Below are 22,977 nucleotides of genomic sequence, written 5' to 3'. Positions count from 1 at the left end.
GTTCACATTCATGTGATGTTAACAAGATGAACAGATCAGCAGTTCTCACACATTTGCCTAGGAGACGTACAGCTGAAGAGAATTCATCTCAGACACCATTCCATTTAAGCTGTTTAACATTCATTCTGGCAACATTAGCAACAGACCATACAGAAAGTAGTATCGAAAATACATTTTTGTGGTGTTTTTTTTTTTTCCTTAAGGCAACAAGTGTTTTCTGGGGTTTCACATCCTTCATTTCTTTGCTTTTTTGCACTCCACTTCCTACTTATTTTCTCACCATGCTCATTCCGTTTTCACCAACATATGCATTTTACTATCTATCCTCAGTCTTACAGCATATTTCTTGGTGTGGTTTTGTCCTCTTTAGTTATTTCTCCACCCCCCTCAGCCTGTTTGTCCTCTTTCAGGTACATAGTTTATTTTGCTGTCTTATCATGACTACTACCCTTTGTCCTAGAAAATCCTTTTCTTTCACTAGGTCATCATGTACTTCTGTCACTCTCATTTGTAGCCCCCAGCTCCACTACTGGCAACTCCTGCTGATGACAGATGTCTCACAATCAGCTGCAAGCCTGTTCTTGGCTCCAAGCCTGAAGGAAGCTCCAAACTTTTTTCACGTTTGCTCTTTGCTGCAGCAATTTTATAGAGATGCAGCAAAGTCACCTCTTCCTGAAGTACAGCTTCATAGAGAATTTCAGGTCCCTCTGCACCACCAAGACAAAATACCTGTAGAAACAGCTTGAGGAAAACTGCAGACAATGCTATCCAGCAGAGCAAGTGTGGATGGCATTTTGCCCTGGAAGTCCTGTTTTGAGCAGTCAGAGCATGTCAGTGCATTAATTCATTGCTTAATATACACAGCAGGAGCTCTGGACTTGAGCATGCAGACACAGCCTTCATCATACCAACACTAAGATTCATCCACTCTCCCCCACCATCTAGGTCAGTACTTTGATCTCTTTCCATGCCTCCTGTGCCACTCAGCCTTAGTATTACCTTCCCTTACTTGTTCCTTCTACTTATCTTTGGCAAGCCAGAAAGAATACATAATAGTTCAATGAGGAGCTAAATGAAAAGAGTCTAAGGTGTGCTTACTCATTAACCAACTAGCAGGAAAGTCTACAAATTCAGATTGGCTAGATATTTCAATGCCATATACACACAGATTGGCCTGGTGCCTATTTATCTGATGCTGGCAGCCAAATACCAGTCTCCTAGGCTGCAAAAAAAATGACTTAGGGGGCTACATCTGTACAGATCAAATATACAAAGTAATTGTGTCAACTTTTGGCCTGTGATTTCTGTAATATCTATGTACTCCTGAGCAAAGAAGCCAACACCAAGGGAATTGCTAACTCAGCTCTATGTGACATGAATGGCTATGTCTGCATTAACAAGTAGTACATGAACTAAGACAGTGGCTGCTGAGAACCAGATGACTACACTACATGCTTCTGGGAAGTGCTTTACATTCTACTAGCTGTAGAGATTCCTGCAGACTGGTATCAGATTGAGTCCTAGAACACATCATCCAATTTCACAGAAACACAGAACAGTTCAGGCTGGATGTGACCTCTGGATGTCATCTTGTCCAACCTGCCCTGCTCAAGCAGGGTCACAAAGCTGATTGCCCAGGACCACATTCAGAATATCTCCAAGGATGAAGACTCCACTATCTCTCTGGACAACCTGTACCAGTGCTGGGTTGAACTTAGAGGGGGAAAAAAAAAAAAAAAGGTGTTTCTTTGTGTTCAAACAGAACCTACCAGATTAAAACTTTTACTTTAGATTTAGTAATCCAAAAATAATCCAGTTTACCCATTCTCAGACCACTCCGATGCAACCAAATTGTTCAACAGATTTGCTGCAACAGGAAAAACACAACTTATTCTAGTTGAAATGCTACTGCAGATTCATTCACTAGTTCTTCTACCACAACCATTTTCTGCCACTCTGCCACAATTAACAGTGCCTGACTTTAGTAAGTGGTGTTAAATACAGTATTTTTAAAATGTTTTCCTAAATAAAACTCTATCAATGACCAGCAACCACATACCCATTGATATCAGCTTTATCTCTAGAAAAGTACATACAGACATTAGATATTCCATGCATTTGGAAGCCTATCCTGCTATTCTAGTATTGCTGAAATCATGGTTAGGCTATAGCTCTGTGGTAGATCATCAGCTGGGACAAGTCAGCCATGTCACTCATGAAAACACAATTCAGTTTGACTGGCACAACTGCTATCATTGCAGCTTAAAAATTATAAAACCATTGACAGACAAGGACATAAGGAACAGCAATAGAGTCAAATGACACATGCCACAACACTTTTGATATAGAGACATTCTAATGAAAAGTCCCAGAAGGATGGACTTCAAAACATCTATTTTCCCTCTAGTATTTTGTTTCTCTTCAGATCATTTGGAAAGAACTATACAAGTAGTTTCTCAGCTTTTTTTGTTTAAATGAGATTTTCACAAAAACTTAAAAAAAAAATAAATTAAGAGCTTATGTTAAACTGTATAATAAAATCGCATCATGTCCAAATGCTTTATTCCTTCAACCTTTAACCTAGCTAGCCAGGGAAATGCATTAATGAATCAACTTGCAAAATGAGGTGCTACTTCTGAGAATTCAGAAGGCAGAATTTGGCACTCAGAAGACTTCCTGCTTAACCGGCTTGTCTATATAGAGAACATTTGTTTTATACTTTTTAGCAAAACATTTTAGGAAAGTAATAACTGCTATTTTCTGCCCATTAATGTATGCAAATTTTAATTTTAAAGGTCTTGAATTTGCATAGTGGTAAGAAAAAAGAAAAAAGGTTTCATTCAACCTTTTTTTTGATAAAATTTTAATAGAATAGCTGTTAATATTCAAAAATGCTTCAGGGTCAACTTCCACGAATTGCTGTAGCATCCATTTAATCTTTAAGTGCAGGTAGGATGGTTTTCCCATACCTGGAACCCTATTTTTATCATAAACAAGTTGCTTCTTGACTACTTTAAAATAATAATCATTAAAAAAAAAAAATTAATCAATCCCAGTAATTTCCATATTCATACAGGAAGAGTGCTGCTGCTGCTAGACGTATTAGTGTGTTTAAAGAAATCAGGGGCAAAAACCAGGAAAAATTCTGTTTACAAATAAAATATGCAAAATATTCTGGATATAAAAGTTCCATAGCCGGTATTTCATCCAAATAGTTTTTCAAAATTAAACAAGAATTAGGAATTCATAAAATACATATGCTAACTAGGAGTCACCAAGCCAAGCAGAAATGCTGTACAGGGAGGCGTGGCTATCACCCCGTTAAAGCCAAGGTGTCCGAGTCAGCACTGCAAGGGTGGCACCTTCATCTATTTATAAGCCAAAAATTTGAGTCCTCTCCTGAGGGCAGTACCTACAGTAGCCTTTGAAGAACTGAGCATGGCTCATCCCTTTCTGAAACAGAGCTGCCATGGGAGGGGACATGTGATGCAACACTTGGGCAGCTACAGCACCTGCCAAGTTTTGTGCTCTAGTTCCCAAGATTAGCCCTGTTTCTTTTCTCATTATTATATACTAAAATTCAAAACCAGGCTTTTTAATAGATACTTCAATCCAGAGCAAATAGTTCCCCTCCTTCCAGAGGACCAGAGTCATTATGTCAGCCTCCTGCATCTGAACAGGTCTATTTAGTATTTTCTGAAATCCACTTAGATTCAATTGAGGAAGCAAAAGGGGACTTTGCCCCAACTCCCTTCCCACCTTCCTCCAGCCTAGACTGGCCTAGTAATTAACATACTGTCATGGGAAGGAAGAGACATTGATATGAATGAGGACACACCCAAATCCAATTTTCTTGCTTGTTCAACTAGTCTAACCACTATGTTAACCACTGGATCATAAGCAACTTGGTTTTGAATAACAGTGTCTGTTACTTGCTACTCTGGTTTATTTTGTTGCTTTCCCCCCTTCCCCCCCCAAAGGAATTATCCAAGTATTCACATTGGATCAGCCCCTCATAAGGCTTATAGGACACTTCATTTCTGATTGGCTAAAGACCGTGGTTACACATACCAAACACAATTGCTACAAAGTATTTAAGATAAATCACAATATACCTGCACAGTTAAAGTAGCTCCAAGATAATACAGCTGCTGAAGAAGGTTGGTTGGATTTTTATTAGTCAGTCTTCAACAAACCAAGTCTTGGTTCCAGATATAAATACTTACGTGTGATTATATCTGCAAACTCCATATAATAGCAATGTCTTTTTAAAAAATATTCAATGTGAGGAAAAGGTATATCACTATGAATACACAGCTTACAGATCTTAAAGATGTGATGAAAACTTACACTCGCCACTTGTAATAGTATTCATGAGCTTTTGCTTAGGACCTAAATGGACTAGGCAATGTGAAAAAAGCAAGTGAATGAATGTTCCTCTTCTCTTCCTCAATGCAGAAAGAACAAAGCAGTCCAAACGTAAAAGTGTTCAGAGGATTTACATAAAATAAAAGTTGTAAAATATCCTCTGACATTGATAATTAGTGTAACTTCAGAATTCCCACATCAATCATTATTTGACAATTTTATTTATTTTCTCAACTTAAATTCACATGGAAATGAAAATAAAATTCTGCTTAAAATTATTTTTATTATCACATATCCACACACTAGTCCTGATTATTACACAAGTTGTGCCATTTTTCATATCCAAATTACAAAATACTTTCAACACCAATCTGTACAGTATTGTTAATTTTCCAATGATATATCATCTGAACATAAAGAAGATTACTTTAACTAATAACTGTACTTTTCTGTACAACATGAAAACCCTTTCCATTTATTTAATTTCTCATTGCACAAGGTTTCCTCTCCTTTCATTGTTTTTCCTTTCAAAGGAGTCCTCTGCAGCGGCAGTTTTAACAACTTATTCACTAAGTTTTAGAAAAGATACTTCCCTTTCTGCCAACTGTTCCATGCTCCTGCCCTGCCTTCCTCACAGCTGTTCTGCCCGTTTCCCAGATGATTCATCTCCCTACCACTGCAACTTAGCAGCCCAGAACTCCGTAGTGCTTCTAAAAGAGAAACAAAGCAGCTGACAGAAAATGCATGAGCAAAACAAGCAATTTAAGCACTATGTGTAAAATAAATAAATAAATAAATAAAAGCAGGGTTAAGTAATGCAACTTCTACACCTGCATAGCTTCCATCATCTGCAGGGCATGAATCACAGCACTCACAATTTAAAAAAAAAACAAAACCAACGAAACACAACAACACACAACCAAATCCTGTATTCATAGTTTCTGTCCTTGTAATAAACTCAGGCTGAAATAGCTTCTTTGAAAAAAACAATACACACAAACCTTTTTTTTCCTCCCACAAACTTAGCTGTTCTGGGCTGCTCCTGCACTCTTACTATTGTGAGCAAGACTGCACCAGATTGCACTAAATTTTATACCGAACACCTTATCCTATTATGCTTGTGCTCTCTTCGCTTACCTTCCAGAGTTCTTCCATTTTAAACCTATTATAAAGATCTCACATCCAGCTGTGCCACACTAACACAAACCAAAGTAATCCACCTTTAATCTCCCAAGACTCCTCTTGACCTAGCTAATGACAAAAGTGATAGCGTGAGAGCTGGTATGATCTGGAGATTATCAGAACACAGTATCTCCAACAGGGCTACCCCCAAATGCCTATGGGTTGACATATTTCAGGTGATGACAGTGGCCAAGGCAAGGAAGGGTGAGGTACTTACTTCAACTATGCCACCATTTGGCTGTCAAATAAGGTGTTTTCCAACTCTAAGGCAACCGTTTTCAGAAGTAAATTATGCATTTTAATATACTGAGATAAATTAAAATGGAGAAAAAAATTGCAAAAACAGAAGAGTGCAAAGAAATTAAGTATGGCTACCACACCATAAATAATACACAGATTAACATGTGATTAAAAACTCAACAAGTCTAACATTATTTAATCCAGAAAAAAATACATGAGTTTAATAAAACACTGAAAATTTTTAAAGGGAACTGACACAAGAAATTACAATGATCTTTTGCTATTAACAGAAAACAATAAATGAAATTATTTTATGAAATAAGGGTATTTAAATTTAGAATAAAAACTTCCTTTTGGTACTGTAATTCCATATTGATTTTAATTACAAATCAGGGGGAGCTAAATATTGCTGTTTTATTATTATTAGGCTGGAAAAAAAAAAAAAAGGTGATAGGATAAAAAGAACCTATCAGACTTCAAAGTAAAAAAGAAACCATTTATACAAATGTTTTTTTTCTACCAATTTGTCAGCTCTAAAAAATGAATTTTTAAGATGAAAATAAGCTTTTTCCAGAAGTACCAGAACTTAGTCCTCATAAATAACAAAGTAAATGGGCTAACAACCTTACCCTGGTACAGGTATTAAAAATCTTGTGCTCTTAGTAACTCAGGAGGTTTTTTTTGAAAAATGAGATGGTACAATATAATAACGAAATGGAAAAATTATTTATTTATAACCTATTTTGTACTTTCTTAATTCTGCACCATCCATCATCATGAATTGTTCTCATATTGTATATTGCATTTTATAGGCCTGATGAATTAACATTACCAAGTAGGAATAAAATTCCACAGTTCAAAATTGTATTTCTTCAGACAACCAAGGTGCTAAATACAGTGGTTTACCAAGGAGAAAACTCAGCTTAAGGTGAGTATTTTAAAAACCCCTTTATAACTGTCTGTAAAACAATTAGTGATATCCCTTCCCCCACACACACATTCCAGGTTAGGCTTGGTACATCCAATATGGAATATAATACTACTAAAATTATTATGGAACTTTTCACCAGAAGCTGTTGCATCATATGAATTTAAAAGTTCCCGTACTCAATTGTAGCCAAGTTGCCACAGAAATTATGCCAGCCGGCAACTCGCCTGCCTGGTCCAGAGCTAAAAGGTGTGACTGTCAACTTCCTCAGCTACTTGTTGCATGAACTTCCCCAGGGTTAGAAACAAACAAGTGTGCCCAGGGTCTGTGACTCTGGAATTCCTGGCATGCAGGTTTCACAATGTCCATTACTCTGCGGTTGCTTGCAAAGTGGTGTGTCAGAAAAATGCTTCAAGCTTATTTATTTTTGGCAATAATTAGAGTAGGTCTGAGTTTCAAAATAAAAAAAGTCCTCCTTGAAGAAAAGTAAGACAAGTCAGTCAGACAAAAGAATTTAAAGACCTTTACATGAGAACGGATTTTGTCTAGCATCCAAATGAATGTTTTGCAAAATGTCTTTAAACTTACTAAAACTGTAGGCCTAGTTTTAAAAAAATAAATAAATAAAAAATTGTGAAAGATACCAGAGGAGCCAGTTTCCACTAAAAGTAAAGAATGGGCTTAATCATCTACAACTTGCACCAGTTCACCTGAAATTAAAATAACATCAGTTGCCAATTTTGTTATGGTAGAAGAGACCAACGATTAGACAACAGAACCGAGATTAACACGTCGCACAGGGATGCTTGCTGAATCACTAGCTCACACTCTTCGCCTGACCCGAAGCTGCCTCCTTTGCCTACGTACTGTTGATAATAAAGGACAACGTGTGCACAAGTGAATTCATCCTAAATACAGTCAAAACAGACATTCAGAACCACATTCAGACCCAGAGATCAGCCGAAAGAAACAGATCCCGGTGACTAGGCTGTTCAACTCAAAGCCCCAAGTGCCCCTTACCTCTCCCTCCTAAGCCCAGCTCCCCGGGGCTCTTTAAGGGGCTGCCCTCACCACAGCCAGGCCCAATCACCACCAGCCCCACCTCACTAAGGGCAAACGGGCATACAGAGCAGCAAGTACAGTACTACTGCTGCGGACACCGGCAACCGGAGTAGCTTCGAGACCACGGGCTGACCCCCAGAAGGCTGACCCGGCCCGGCCCCACATAACCGCCCCGAGCCGCCCCCGGCACCGGCCGCCGCAGCAGGCCGGCCGTGCCCTGCGCGCATGCGCAGGGTAGAACCGCTGCCTGACGGAGTTTCCCCCTGGAGGGACGCCTGCTATTGGTTGTCGAACATTACCGAGCGCTTTCGTGCTTTGCCGGCGCGACACCCGAGGCTGGGGGGGGGGGGGGGGCGGCAAACAGCTCTGACGCCGCGCAGTGCATTGTGGGGCGGAAGAGGAGAGTCACCGCTCCGCTAAGGGCCGCCATCTTGCCTGCGTCCGGACTTGCTCCCGCTTTCGGGGCCTGCTCCTGCTCCTCGCAGCGCAAAGCGGTGGAAAGGGACAAGAGCGAGTGGCCCGGCAGGGCGGTGCTGATGAGTGCAAAGCCTCCTCGCACCTCTCTCGGGCGCCGCTAGGAAGAGGGTGGGGGTGGTCGGGCGGTCGCCGGCGCGGCCTCTCTTCGCCGGGATGGGTCGGTCCCGCAGCCGGAGCTCGTCCCGCTCCAAGCACACCAAGAGCTCCAAGCACAACAAGAAGAACCGGAGCCGATCGCGGTCCCGCTCCCGGGAGAAGGAGCGGGCGCGAAAGCGCTCCAAGTCCCGGGAGAGCAAGCGGAATCGGCGCCGGGAGTCCCGGTCCCGCTCCCGCTCCAACACGGCCCCTTCTTCCCGCCGCGACCGGGACCGAGATCGCGATCGCGCCTCCTCCCCGCCCGACCGCATCGACATCTTCGGGCGCACGGTGAGCAAGCGCAGCAGCCTGGATGAGAAGCAGAAGCGGGAGGAGGAGGAGAAAAAAGCTGAGTTCGAGCGGCAGCGGAAAATGTGAGCCCCGGGCCTGGGCTGGGGGGGACGGTGGGGGAGAGGGGAGGAAAGGAGGTGCTCTGTGCCCTGGTCTTCCTCTCCGTGCATTCCTTCTTCAGAGGGGGCCGCCTGCGACTGGTGTAAAGGCGTTTAGGCCCTGGCCGAGGCCTAACCCCTGCCTGTTTTCCCGCCATCCTTCCCTTGTCTAAAGCCCGGCTGCCTCAGGTGCGCTAGAAACCGCCCACTCGGGGTGCCAGCCTCCCGCAGGCAGACCCCCTGCCCGCCGGCTCGGGTTGCTGCCGCTCTGCCGCGGCTCCCCTGCGCGGCTCGGAAACGTCTCTGCCGAGGCCTCCGCGCCCCGCAGGCTTTGTGCTGCGCTGCCTGCCCCTCCCCTTTGTGCGTGGGGCTCGTTGTGCGTCGAGCGGAGGCATCCGGAGTTCCTCGACTTAGGGTTTTCGTAAATACTTATGCAACGATTATATTAGCCATTTTTTGGTTTTGTTTTGTTTCTTCGTTATTTCCTTGCTAAGTGGGACAGTGAGATCCGGTGACTCTTGTCATCTGAAACCTTTTTCTTTTTCAGTTTTCGTCATGGGGGATATGGCTATTTATAAAGTTTGCAGAGATTAATTCTATTTTATTAATTAACGTTGGGTGTGTTAGCAATACTGTTATGAAAGAGACCTTTATGCTGCTGCATAAGGATTACGATGATTTTAACAGCTGTGATAAAGTTACTCTTGTTCTTTGAATGTTACCTTTGCTCATTGCAGCACTGAATCCAGAAGAGCAATTGTTTATACGTGTGAAGCCAAGTAGTTATGTTAATTCTCAGGTGAAGTTTCGAGTTTTATTTCAACGATATTGTTTTAATGAAATACTAATTGTTGTTACTTTCATTTTTGTTTGTCAGTAATCGCTTTTGCCAGCTTCTAAGTTTGATACTGTTGTCAAAAACTTCGATAGTAACACAAACACATGAAAATGGTGAAGGCTTTTGGAGTTATTTACTCTAATTTTGGGGTTTATAGTTTTATTCAGTACCTAAATAAAAACACTCCATTAATATCTGGCATGAAGGATTGAAATGTGCTTAGCAATTTGAGAATATGGTAAATAGTTTATCTTAGTATTCAGGAGCTATTTTATTTCAAATATGTCCTTTTAAATAGTATGTACATGGATTGAAGGATAGAAGAGAGGGAGCATTACGCAAATAACAAAATAAACATTATCTAGTTTGAAATATCAAATGGTGTTAGCGAAGAATTCTGTGATTAATCTGTGTCTAGACTTTTAAGAGTTCAAAGAGGAAATATGTTCAAGTAAAAAATGAAGTTTTTATATAATCTTCATTATCTAAAATATTTGACCTTTTTTTGCTATGGAGCAAGCAGTTCATTCAGTGATATTAGATGTAGCAACAAATATATCAAATCTGCTTTCCTCAGTAGTTTTCTGTATGTTAGCTTTGAAATCTTAAAACGCTTATGAAGTCTGTAGACAAGGAATATGACGTTTGAATTACATTGGTAATGGTAATTGGTAATTAGTAATCTGCCGAGGGACAAATACCAAAAAAGATTTGGTGTAGAATTTTGATGCTTCTAGAATGCACTTCAAATTTCAAACAGAAAAAGCAGTAAAACTTAATAGAGTAGAAAACTATGGTATTTGAGTAAATAATATGTAAATCGTTGTATATGTAAATATATATTCATGTTAGCAAAGGAAATAAAGTCTCACTGACTGAATTAGCTACATGACAGTTCATATATTGAAAGTGATTTTTTTTTTATTTTCTCATGTCTGTTCAAATCTTAATGCAGAGCCTAAATTCTACTTTTTCATATAATATTAGTTGCTTGTAAAGGCCTTGCAAACGTTACTTTTTTTTTTTCCTCAGAAACCTGCTGAAATGTAAGCAGTTTCTTTTCTGCAGATTTCCTAAAACCAGTCTTTAAGCAGTAAATGGAGCATTCTAAAATATTTTTACAGGAATGACCTCTTTCTCTGGAGAACATGGCTCAGTAGGTCAGGATGATATGCTTACACTTGTATACAAAATACTGGAAGTTTATGCAATTTAAAAAAGAAAATGGAGTAGTTGGTGTAAACTACAGAAAAAACAATTGAGATTTCTATCTCTGTTATTATTTTTTCATATATAAACTCAAAGCCACTGTTGGAAAGTATATTTATCCATAGGCACAAAGTGGTCTTATCAGTCAACTTTAAGAATAAACTTTTTATTTCTTCTATTTCACTTCTTTCTATTGCCGTGCTTCAAGAAGCATGATTGTTTACAGTGGAAGTTACGATCTATTTGTAATATTGTCACTGCCTAGGAATGTGAAAATATGTATTTGCTTGGTTTAATTGAACTGAATTTGTGGGGGTGAGAAGAATGAAACGTGCAGATACAATGCTTAAGTGTGTCATCAATTGCTGAGCATATTTGAAAACTTATTTCAGACCTGAGAGGCAGGAGGTTTTTTGTAACTATGTACGATCTTTATCTAATTAGCTGACTTCTATTTTAGGTTTCCATTATGTTAAACATAAAGCTTAAATAGCTGAATTAAACAAGTTAACATGAGCTTTCCAGAAAGTTATTTCAGCCTCCTGTGTTTGCTAAGCTCTATCAGTACAGGATGGTGAACATACTCACTGCTAAATAAATAGCCGTAAGAGGGAAGAAAAAAACTTCAAAACCAAAAGGTTAGTTAGAATATAAAGGTTATTTTAAATGTCATCATCTTTTGACCCCTTTGCTCTACCTTTCATCGTAAAAAGATTGTAGGTAATCATGGCTTGGCTGAGACACACTAACAGAGTGGGGTTGATGAGATTTTCTGGATGGTGGTAGTTTTGGGGGTTTTTATTTTTCTGAAGAAAAAAACCAAACAAACCCTAAAACCTCAAGCTATTTTGTATCACTTTGTGAAAATTGAATGCTGACCTAATGTGCAACTGGATAAGTTTGATATCTCTTGAGGAATGTAAGAATAAAATTTGTCCTTTGGGGCTGAATGTTTAAGCTGAGGGCTCCTAAACTTTTTACTGAAGGAAATAGATAATCCATTTGTTTCAGCACATTTTTGAAAAGAAGATGCATGAAAAGGGGGAATTTGTGAGCCTTTCATCTTGGTATTTCACGTATTCATCTAGATCAGTTATTAGTACTTTATTATCTTCTACTGTATGTTTGCAAATTGGACACTGAGAAATCTTAAAGTTAGTAAATCCTGTAACTTTCTTTTTTAGAAGTTGTTTTGATGTATCTCAATGTAAATAAGACTTATGTCTCAAGATAAATAAGAAAATGCAAACGTTATGTTAGGATATTACTGCGTTAGTTCTTAAACTAAATAATAGATTTCTGGAGCTGAAGGTGAGAAGTTTATAAGATTGTTCTATCCTTTATAGGAGACTTAAAATGAAAGTTCAGTTTCAAGGTTAAAAGAACAACCTTCTTCCCAAAGCCCGTAATAACTCTAAATAAATAGTATTATATGAAACATATCTATACAGTATTCACTTTTGTTGGTTTTTGGACGTCTAATTGCTATCTTGTACTCGTGGTTACTACCCAGAAATTATTTTTTTTCTTCATATTGTAATAAACCTGCAAGTTGACCTAATCTTTTTGTATCCTTTTTAATGGAAACTTAAATTGGTGATCAGACTAAGTGATAATGCTACTGCAAGAAGGCAATGACAAGAAGGCATTTCAAAGTACTTCCAGAATTCAGAACATGTAGAACTGTAAAGGTTGCAAGGATTTATTAAGCACTTGGTATATTTTATTTTGGTTAACTATGGTAGAAACAGAGTGATGCAATAAAGAAGTTAAGGAGAGCTAAGGTGTCTGAAATTTGGTAAGGTAAATTACTGGATAACTAGATTACAGATACAACACCTGGAATTATTGTTAATATACTCAAATTATAAATTCTGTTGGTTCTGTCTTCTATTTAAGTTACTAGAAATCAGTTTGGTGCCTCTGAGTTTGCAACTTTAACACATGATTTTACAAGATGATTTTGCTACATGTGGTTTGCAATTGAGATTGTTTCAATTCATGAAAGATGGCCAAAGTTGGGTGGGGCATTTTTATTTTCTTTTTTTCCTTTGCTTAATGACCTGAGATATGGAGAGATGCCAAATATGGTGTGGTCCAAATGGGCTTCCTGTGGTAGGAACAGTGATTGCCTGAATATTCACTTTCCTTAAATGTAGGGCAAAATTTCATTGAAATATATGATCTCTGTGTGTATAAGGTAAAAATTGTAGTATGGCTGGTACTGTGAATTTGAAAGCTTGTTTCAATTGCTCCACTCTATTGATTAAAAAGGTAATTCTCTTGTTTGCATTGTATAGTCGTCAGCAAGAAATTGAAGAGAAACTCATAGAGGAAGAAACTGCTCGAAGAGTGGAAGAGCTCGTGGCTAAACGTGTAGAAGAAGAGTTGGAGAAAAGGAAGGATGAGATTGAGCGAGAGGTTCTCCGCAGGGTGGAGGAGGCAAAGCGCATCATGGAAAAACAGTTGCTCGAAGAACTCGAGCGACAGCGACAAGCTGAACTTGCAGCACAAAAAGCCAGAGAGGTAACGCTCGGTCGTTTGGAAAGTAGAGACAGTCCATGGCAAAACTTTCAGTGTCGGTTTGTGCCTCCTGTTCGGTTCAGAAAGAGATGGAATACAGCAAATCTAATTCCCTTCTCATATAAACTTGCATTGCTGCGAAACTTAATTGCTAGCCTATTCAGAGGAGCTCACTGATACTTAAACAGTTATTCTCCTAAAACCTGAACAAGGATACTTGATTTTTAATGGAACTGACCTACATATTTCAGAATTGTTTGAAACTTTTGCCATGGCTGCAGGATTTATCAGCGGTCCTTTCATTTTTGGGGTAGGGTATTGAAAACCTGTAATTATGTATCCTTCATTTGTTTCTTTTTTTTTTTTTTTTTTTTCTACTTAGACTGTAAGAGGCTTTTGCCTTCAGCCAGGCAAAAAGCAGGGTCCAGCAGTGAGCTGCAGTACCTGTGTTTAACAAATAGGTTTCTTACTCTTCATTTAAAATGAACATTTTCCTTGAGCATACATTGGACTAATTCTGGGACTTCGAGCGTAAGCCCATCCACGTCTTCACAAAGGATCTATGTCCAAATCATTATATCCATTTTTAATAACTACTAACAACTCCTTTTTTTCCCTAGAAGTTATAAAAGAGCAGGTTGCCCTTGTCTGAAGTCAAGCTGAACATGTGACTTGGGTTTTTTGGTTTGTTTTTTTTTTTTTGTGGTTTTTTTTCTTTTAATCAGCAGCTGGAGCAGAAGCTGAAAATGTCTTTCTGTGAGACAGTAATTTGCTACTAAAGGCTTTGATGCCTGCCTGCACCAATCATTCCAGGATCCAGAAATTTCAGTACAAACTTTTAAACTGTAAAGGAAATTTGCACTAAATAGTCACAAGTTTCAAATGCCTGTTTCACTCTACCTCCTGCACAGTTTATCTTAAATTAATATTTTGATTGGCTTACAAAATGATAAACAGTAGTAATGAGCCTTTCCCCTTCAGACTAAATGTGACTTGTCTGTCACCTAGTATCTTTAAATTAAAAACAAAAAAATCCCCAAAGCACTGAGCTACAACAGATATTAAGAATATTTTCTTACCCTTGTTTTGCAAATTCAAACCTTACAATGAAGAAATTTAAGTTGAACTTGAATGCCTATAGTCAACAAATGCTTAATGTCTGGTGGTTTTAATTTTATCAGATTGATTACTTTTTTTTAAAAAAAAAAGTATTTTTGCCTGTTGTCAATGTGATACAGAGATGTCCCATCAGTTCTTTATAATGCAGAATAAACTTTCATGCCTGGAGTGAAGTGTGCTAGCTAGTAGCTGGTTACTAGTCATAGTAAGAAGTTTTCTCTTCATATGCTTGCTTTGTTCGTATTAACTTTTTTTTCTTACACAGACACAAATCTCTGGCTAACTTTAAATCTCCCAAATATTAAAATAATTTGGATCTATATTATGTGAACTGAAACAACTCAAAAACTTCCATGCAGTCTTCATATTTATGAGTTGCATAACAGAGTTCTATAAAATTCACCAAGAAAACAACAATTACAAGGCTTTATTTCCTGATCTTGCCTTCCCTGGACTCCTGAATTCCAAGTTCAGACTGCAAATGACAGTTTCAGCTGTCTTAAAATTGTCAAAATATTGAATGTTAAATCCATTCTCCCCATGAAAGAAGCCCATAGCTCCATGAAGTATGGATTACCATTTGTATTTTTCACTAACAGTAAATGTATTTTTCTTATTAATTGTTTGCCTTAGGAATGATTTACATATTTTTGTTCCTTCTTATCATAAACATCTGCATTCCTCAGCTCAGCCTTCCTTGTATGTTGTTTCTTTATAAATGGTTGAGCTGCTGATGCAGGTATTGCCAAGCTAACAGTACAAATCATTTTAAAGAGGAAGCTGGCGCGTATGGCAGCCGAGGAGCACACTCTGCAGGACACTGGACAAGACAGTAAATATTCAACTTTTAATGCTGATTAAAGGAGTATAGGTAAAGAATACGTAGGTATACTTAATTGGTGAGACAAACTATTCACTTTATTTATATTTTCTGTATTACTTTTTAATTTGGTAAATACTATCCAGTTTTTGTAGTTGTCCTTGTTGATTTGTGTGATATTAAAATTCTAGTAATAAATTGCCAGGATTCTATGATTAGGGAGGGTTTAGTTGGTTGCTGTTTGGACTGGGCGGGATGATGTAAATTGAGTACTAGAAACCAGTTTTAGTGGCTGCACAATTTACCATTGAGAGACAGAATAGGTGGCTGTAAAGTCGCCACTTAAAGTCAGTTCACAAAATAATTCTGAGAAAGATTAGCAAATATGCAGAAATCAATATTTTACTTTACTAACATCTTGCCCTGTCCTCCCCTTTAGGAAGAAGAGCGTGCAAAGCGTGAGGAACTAGAGCGAATACTAGAAGAGAATAATCGAAAAATTGCAGAAGCACAAGCTAAACTGGTATGTGAAGGAGTAGTTACCCTTTCTGTAGGGGAATACAGGTCCTTCTGCCTGTTTTGCATCACAATTAAAATAAACAAATCGACCCTTTCTAGAGTTTAACTTGCCTGTTGCTGGTTATGTCAGTAGTATTGCTCTCCTTCCCTCGAGTGCAAGAGGCCAGATCCTTACAGCACTAACACTAGTCTGAAAAAATAATTCAGGTGCTGTTAATTCAGAGGAGGATACCTGCCTTCACAATTTTAAAAGTGCATTTTAAACTGTGTCTCACAGGGGAGGCTGAAGTAAGTTTGCAAACATAATCAGCTTCCAGAACAGAAGTGATTAATTCTGTTTCATTGAACAGGACAAGTACAAGCTGGATTTGGGACTAGTATAGTGGTGATGTACAAGTGCTGAAAGGGACTTTCAGCTTAAACTTCAGATATCTCAGTTATGAAGGTCTATCTTATGTTGGTCTCCAAGCCTATTGAAGCAAGTGCCTGCCTCATGAGAACATTTCATATGATTTAGCTGATTCTAATTAATTGATGGTAAGCCAAACTAAGCTGATTCTCAATCCTGATTGAACTCCATCAGTTTCAATTACCTACCTAATTACACCATTTTCAGGTAAAGATGATGCTTCTTAAAACTCTTTGCTTCAACTACCTCTGCTTTAGATCTCTTTCTGTTTTACCCCTTTTCTCAACCTCATGGTGGAAATGGGACAAATAGAAAATTTAAAGTATTAACTGATGTAGTGAACAAAATAAGCACCTTCAGAAGACCACTGGAAGAGCTGTAAGAACCACAAGTCACTGGAAGGATTGACTTCTTACAAGTAAAATAAAGATGGATTTTAATTAAGAGGGAGTTTTATGTGGGTTTTGGAGTGGGGAGATCTCTGTTTGAAGGTCTGTTGTTTCTTCATTATATTGTGTCTTCATCTGACACAGGTGTCAGGGGAATTTCTCTATATACACTGACTTCCTTAATTAAAATGTAATCTCTTGTTAGCAAAGCAATGGTGTAAGCACTCAAGATTTCAATACATTAGGCTGTAGAAAGTTTTCAGTGTATCTTTTAAATTCAATTCAAATAACAATTTTATAAATAGTTTCACTGAAACCAACTATGGCATCTAGCTCAGGTAGAACTACTTACATGCAGGATTGGACGTGTTTACAAGTTAATACAGACTTGTAAATTGCTTATATGACTATAAAATATCCTGGCCTAAATTCTACCATTTTCATATATAGGCTGAAGAACAATTGAAAATTGTTGAAGAACAAAGAAAGATTCATGAGGAGAGGATGAAACTAGAACAAGAGAGGCAACGTCAGCAAAAGGAAGAGCAAAAAATTATCCTGGGCAAAGGAAAGTCTAGGCCAAAACTGTCCTTCTCACTAAAAAGCCAGGATTAAATTGCAACTCTGAACTCCTAAAAGAAAAAAAAAAGTATCAAAAGAAAAAAAACAAAACAAACACAAAACCAAACAACAACAAAAAAAAGGAAAACAAAAACAAACTTTGTATGGTAGCTTCATGTTGAAGTGTTTTTTTTCTCTTCTTTTTTTTTGTCTTTTTTGAAAGTCTGGAAAGTTAGCTTGTTCTAATAGGGGCTGTGCTCTGCAATTCTTAATTTTTTTTTTTTTTTAAACTTCCATTAATGTAAACCCTTACCAGATCATCGTTGCCTTTTAGAGGGTAATCTGTTCTCATTAATTTTGTTTCTGTATTAGTGGTCTGAAGCAGATCAGGTTGTGAATTGTAGATGATCTGATAAGGTTTTACAGACCTACTCATCAGAGTTTGACTCTGATAATTGACAGAACTTTATGCTGGGTATTGCTGACTTTTTATTTTTTTTATTATTTTTTTTAAGTCAGTAAATACATGAGTAAATTGCCATAGTATTACTGGACCTCTGTGGTTTATTGTTATATCAGTGTCCTATGATACTGTCCCATTGTTGCGCTTGATGTTCCTGATACAGGTAAGGAAATAGTTTGTCATTTCTGCTATGAATACATAGAGAGAGTTCAGTATTGTCTCTGTTAGATTTGTTTTTATTACATTGACAGCATTCAACCAGCGTTCCCCATTGTGTAAATAAACCAATTTGCTGAATAAAGTGAAAGTCTTAAATTCATATGTTTTAAGTAAATTTTTTTAGTACGCTTCTATGAACAGCTATAAGAATGACAATTCACGTTATTAAATTCAAGACTGTAGTGGTATTTTTTTTAAATTTTGCTTTAAACTGTTGTGGCTTCTCCTACTTACAATGCAAAATTACACACAATAAAAAAAAAAATCCCTGCAGTTGTGAATATTTTTGATGGCTGCTGCTGTTTTCATGAATGTTGGTTTTTATTCTGACAGAGACTTACTTCAGCTGTAGTATCATGTTTAAACAGCTGTTTGGCTTACTGCATCCAGATCAATACTTCAATATCTAATCCCCTTCAGTTCACCTCATAATATAGTATATTGTCTAATTCAAAGTCATTACCATATTATGAATCTTACGGATCCTAAAGGATTTTAAAATGGAAGTGCTTTTTTCCCAAAGGACTGGACTGGCTAGCATACTTGAAGTATGAGAAAATGAGATTCTGTCTAAATATATGGTTTTAGCCAGAAAGCAACTGTTATTCATATACAGATCTCAAGTGTTACCCATTTATATATACAGGTTTTATTTTGAAAAATGAAACGACAGATTGAAAACTATATATAAAAGTCCCATTTTTGTATGTAATTCTTCTACCAAAACCTGGATTACTATAGCTTGTCCAGTTCTAAAACTTCCTTTTTCCTGTTGGTATGCAACTTCTGTAGTAAGCATAAAATGAAAGTCACCAGCCTGAGCATTTGAGTGTCACTGGACAAAGTTGGAAATAATTTCTAGTATTCCCAAAGGATCTGTTTGTGTAGATTTGGCAAATTAACTATGGGAGCAAATGGAGTGTGCCACTGAAAGCAGTATTCAATGTGCTTTATATGAAGCCTGGGCTTGGGGGCAGACTGATGTGTATCACTTTGTCCAGTATGTCAAGAAAAATGTGACAACAGTAAAATACCTAAACTATTATTGTACTTAAATTTGTCTATATATTGTAATACAAAAAAAAAAAAAAAAAAAGGTTGAAGGTTGCTTAATGCATAAAAACAAAAGCTGAAGCCAAATAAATAATGTACAGGACCTGTTGGCAGGAGCAGGCTGTATTTAAAGTTCAATTGATACCTGTATTTCTAAAACAGAAAACTACCCCTGTTCCCTTCTGAGAAACAAGCTATTAAAAGTCAATACTCAAAACAGACCTATGCATTTTTGTTTCCTCTTCTAAAAGCAAGAAGCTAAGTTCTCATCTGTGCAGTTGTGTTTGTTCTATGTTGCTAATTTCCTGCTAAATAGTAGCATTTGTTATTTACACTTTAACATTGCTTAGGCTTAGACTTTGAGAGGTTATTTTCAATCACACTTTAATGGCTCAGTGGACAAAATGTCCAGTCACAACTAGATCACCTCTTCCACCATTCCATACTGCCCTATGTGTGTTTGCTTCCCTCTGCCCTCAAAAAAGGAAAAGCAGCTACATATTTCCTTTTGTTGTTGGGGCAGAAATTCAGTTGGTAGAAACCACTGTCACTTCACTATCCTAAAGCATTCCTTATTTTTTGGATAGCTTCTTGTAGACCTGGTGTGGGTGGTTGTCACATTCATATTATTCTGGGGTTTTCTTAAAGTTACTGTAGGAAATCAGGGGACACTTGATTTCTAGGAAAATAGAGTTCACACAGTTTGGAAGGGGAGAAATTGACATTTGAATTTAAGAACTTGAGATGTTCTCACATTCCCTTAAAACTTGATACCTGTCTAAAGCAAAGTACAATAGAATGTATACTGACATTTAGGTAATGATTAAACTGAGTATGAGCTCCGTGGGTCTACATGAGGATATTAGCTTGTCTATAGGCAATTGTGTTAGAAATTGTGTTGGATGTTTAATTTTTATTTCATTGCAATTTGAAATATCAGCTTCCAGTTTTGGTTAGACAATTTTTAATTTGTTTCTGCCCCCCCCATCTGTGGGAGAAATTTTTTTTTGCCTACTACCTTGAGCAGTATTAATTTCCCTCATATGATGACAAAAGTGATCTTAGTTTTCCCAACCCCTTGTTCATAAATGTCCTGGAGAATTATTTTAATGCTGAACAATGCATCTCTGGAAAAGCCCGGAGAGAGTGGAAGGCCTTTCAGCAGTATCCTAGCAGTGTGCTGTTACTTTGGAGATTTGTTAAACTGCCCTTTGAACTCACGTTCATTATCATCATTTTTCCAAGCACAAGTAGAAAGCTGACTGTTTATGAAACGTATTGGAGAGCTGGTGTCCTTGAAGCTTAGCAAAGCAGAGACAGTTAGGTTGGTGAGATGTCCAAACTGCCAAGCAACAGCATACCTACGTATAGATACATCTGTCAGTATCATCTTACTAAAGTACCTATACCTCATTTGCTCCCATCTTGTCTTGAAAAAGAAGGATCCATCATAGTCTCTCCTTTTCTCTTAAACTTTGTGCCACCTCTTATACCTTACCCTATCTGTTGCCGTTGCTGACTTGAAGATTGGAAGTCCATCTTTCTGATGCTATTAATATGCCCTCTTAAAATATTATGAGCTTCTGTGCCATTTTTTCCATGCACACCAAATGTGAAAGCGTTGTGATCTACTTCAAACTGCATGAAATGTCTGGTTTAACATTTTCAGAGTGTTTGGGGATGTGTTGTCCCCTTTGGCAAGCAGAAGTGAATTTATTGCCCCTGTTACTACAGGGTCTCAACTCGGTGCAAGTTCAAGTAAAATCCAAATTGATAAACTCTTTTCAGTTTGCATTGCAGAGGTGGTTTGTTTCAGATGAGAACTGTGGAGCTACCTGTGTGCCTAAGGCTCATTCCAAGGCAGGAGGATATGGCCAAATTTCCCCGGGCTGGTACAGTTTCAGACCAACAGGCCAGTCCGGCTGGGGCTGAACCACAGCTTCCACACATCTCTGTTCTGTTTTCATGCTAGCACCACCAAATGCCTGCATTTCAGGGTTACCCCCCACTTCCTGTCCCACTGTTTTGTTAGCCAGATGAAGAGTACTGAGCCTCTTGACATTTCCATACTAAACAACAAAATGCTTCCTATCATCTGTCCAGTACTGACATGGAGGGCCAAGGTTGATGCTGGCTCAGCAGTCAGCTCTGCAGAAGGGGATGCAAACCCTTGTAAAAGGCCGATTGTGTACTGGAGGTTTGATCCCAGGTCTTGTTTCCCACCCCACGTACCTCATAGCAGACCACAAATTAATGAAGGATTTTTTGTTTTCACAGAGTGATACTGAGTTAGTATAAAAATAAGTCAAGCAGATAAGTAAAAGTGCATGGTTAGCATGTACCACTATCTTTTCCGATTTTTATTATTAGGCTGCTTGAATTCTGTGGCTGTATTTAGGAGGAGTCAAGCTCATTTTCTAAGCAGCTGTGGCTAACCAAAATCGTGGTTATAACATGAGACATGGAGAAGACAACACATTCCCTCTAGTGTGAATGCAGAAAATACATTGTAGGAGTGTGAATGATATTTTCGCTGTTTCAAGTATCCAGCACACTTGGCCTTTCGTATAAACAATTTAAAGTCAGTAAGTGTCAATCATGCTATCATTTGTTTTTTATTAAAATTATCAGTAATTCTATCAAGTTACATCTATTTTCCACTTTCAAAATTGTTAAAGTTTCAAGTAATGATTGAATCATGATGAGCTTTTCCACTTAAAAAATCTCGTGTCCCAAGGAGTCTCATTCCTGATGTTTAAACTGATATTTAAAAGAGAGCCAGGCACTGTGGGCCCAATCCCGATCCCATTCAGGTTAGCTGCCTTTTTGTTACGGATTTCGTAAGATCGGAGCCAATATCTGTGTAATTATTGCCCACATCCCAGTCAGAAAGAAGCCGAAACGGGGTACTCAGCGACAAACATGATTTTTGCCGTGAGGCCGGCTGAGGTGCAGGAAATGAAGATTTAAGCGGTGCAAATAGCATAGTCACGGTTCTATGAAGGCAGAGGGAAAGGCAAGTCCCACCTGCTCGCTGGCCCCGCTCATCCATCCTCCCATCCGTCTGTTCCCCCATCCATCTCTCCATCCGCCCAGGCGCAGGGGGCCGCGGCTCTGCTCCCACGGCCGCGGCAGGATTTCCTCCCCCAGAAGCCTGTCCCCTGCCACTTCGTCTGCCAGGAAACGCGAAACCCGAAATATCTGCCGGGACCTCCTCCTGAAATAGCCTCCAGAGAAGCCGCTACTGTACTAACTTCGTAATATTTGCGGGCTTTCCTGCTGCTCCTCGGAACGCAGACGGCTAAATTGTAGGCTGATGCAGCAGGGGGACTGGGACCAGGAGGGAGGGCGGCCTCACTGCGGCTGCCCGGGGGATCCGCGCCACCGCGGCCCCTCCGAGCGCCACCCGCCGCACCCGCTGCCGCCCGGCCCGGCCTCGGCCACGGCCCCGGCCCCGGCCCCAGCCTCCCAGCCCGGTGCCTCTCTCGGCTCCGCAAGTAACTCCGCGGCGCAGACCCCAGCCACGGGGATCGGCCCCACGGTCAAAAAGGGTGATCGGAGCAGAGTAGCCACCGAACCCGCACTTTTTTTGGGATGTTTTAGCCTGTGTTGCTTGGGTTATCTGGCAGATAAGTTCCCAGTTTTCTCTAGGTTCTAACTTAAAAGTGATTTTATTAACGCGGATTTTTACGCACCCACAGTGTGCATCAGTAGGATGCTGGAGAGTAAACTAAAACAGCTGTATTTACGTGAAATAATTAGCCGCTGGACAATAGAGGTCGAGTGATATATTTAGCTACAGGAGGATATTTTCAGACAATACCAGGGCTCTTCATTTCCTCTGGTTTACTTTAAGCAAGGATACGGAGAGTTAGAGGTCACAGTTTACTCACAGCTTCTACAAAACACCACTCGTAACATTTCGCTTCAAAACAAACAGAAGAAGCGGCATCACAAAACTGAGGTAAACCTACTTTACACGTCTCTGTTGCCAGAAGCATTTATCAAGGCTTACGACTAGAAACACACCACACATTTGTTTAGAAGTTTAATAACTGAGTACTTTCCTCCCCT

At 39.0% G+C, this 22,977-nt stretch overlaps 1 protein-coding gene across 1 annotated transcript; it reads left to right on the top strand.

Annotated features, from left to right (window-relative positions):
* Nucleotides 1-8,156: 8,156 nt before the first annotated feature.
* Nucleotides 8,157-17,950, top strand: ARGLU1 (arginine and glutamate rich 1). The gene is made up of 4 exons (XM_051611656.1): nt 8,157-8,766; nt 13,129-13,354; nt 15,730-15,813; nt 17,058-17,950. Exons 1-4 carry the CDS (start codon nt 8,411-8,413, stop codon nt 17,220-17,222), a joined length of 831 nt encoding a protein of 276 aa, XP_051467616.1. The 5' UTR covers nt 8,157-8,410; the 3' UTR covers nt 17,223-17,950.
* The last annotated feature ends 5,027 nt before the right edge of the window (nt 17,951-22,977 follow it).

The sequence above is a fragment of the Apus apus genome, chromosome 1 (assembly GCF_020740795.1).
Source record: "Apus apus isolate bApuApu2 chromosome 1, bApuApu2.pri.cur, whole genome shotgun sequence".
Taxonomy (NCBI): domain Eukaryota; kingdom Metazoa; phylum Chordata; class Aves; order Apodiformes; family Apodidae; genus Apus; species Apus apus.
Note: the sequence above shows the minus strand (reverse complement) of the source record. Positions and strands in the feature narration are given on the sequence as shown.

Excerpts from the sequence above, each read along its gene's own strand:
- ARGLU1 (XM_051611656.1), top strand. The coding sequence starts at position 8,411 with ATGGGTCGGTCCCGCAGCCGGAGCTCGTCCCGCTCCAAGCACACCAAG. Across the intron at positions 8,767-13,128 it reads TTCGAGCGGCAGCGGAAAAT|TCGTCAGCAAGAAATTGAAG; the intron begins GTGAGCCCCGGG and ends TGCATTGTATAG. Across the intron at positions 15,814-17,057 it reads CAGAAGCACAAGCTAAACTG|GCTGAAGAACAATTGAAAAT; the intron begins GTATGTGAAGGA and ends TTTCATATATAG.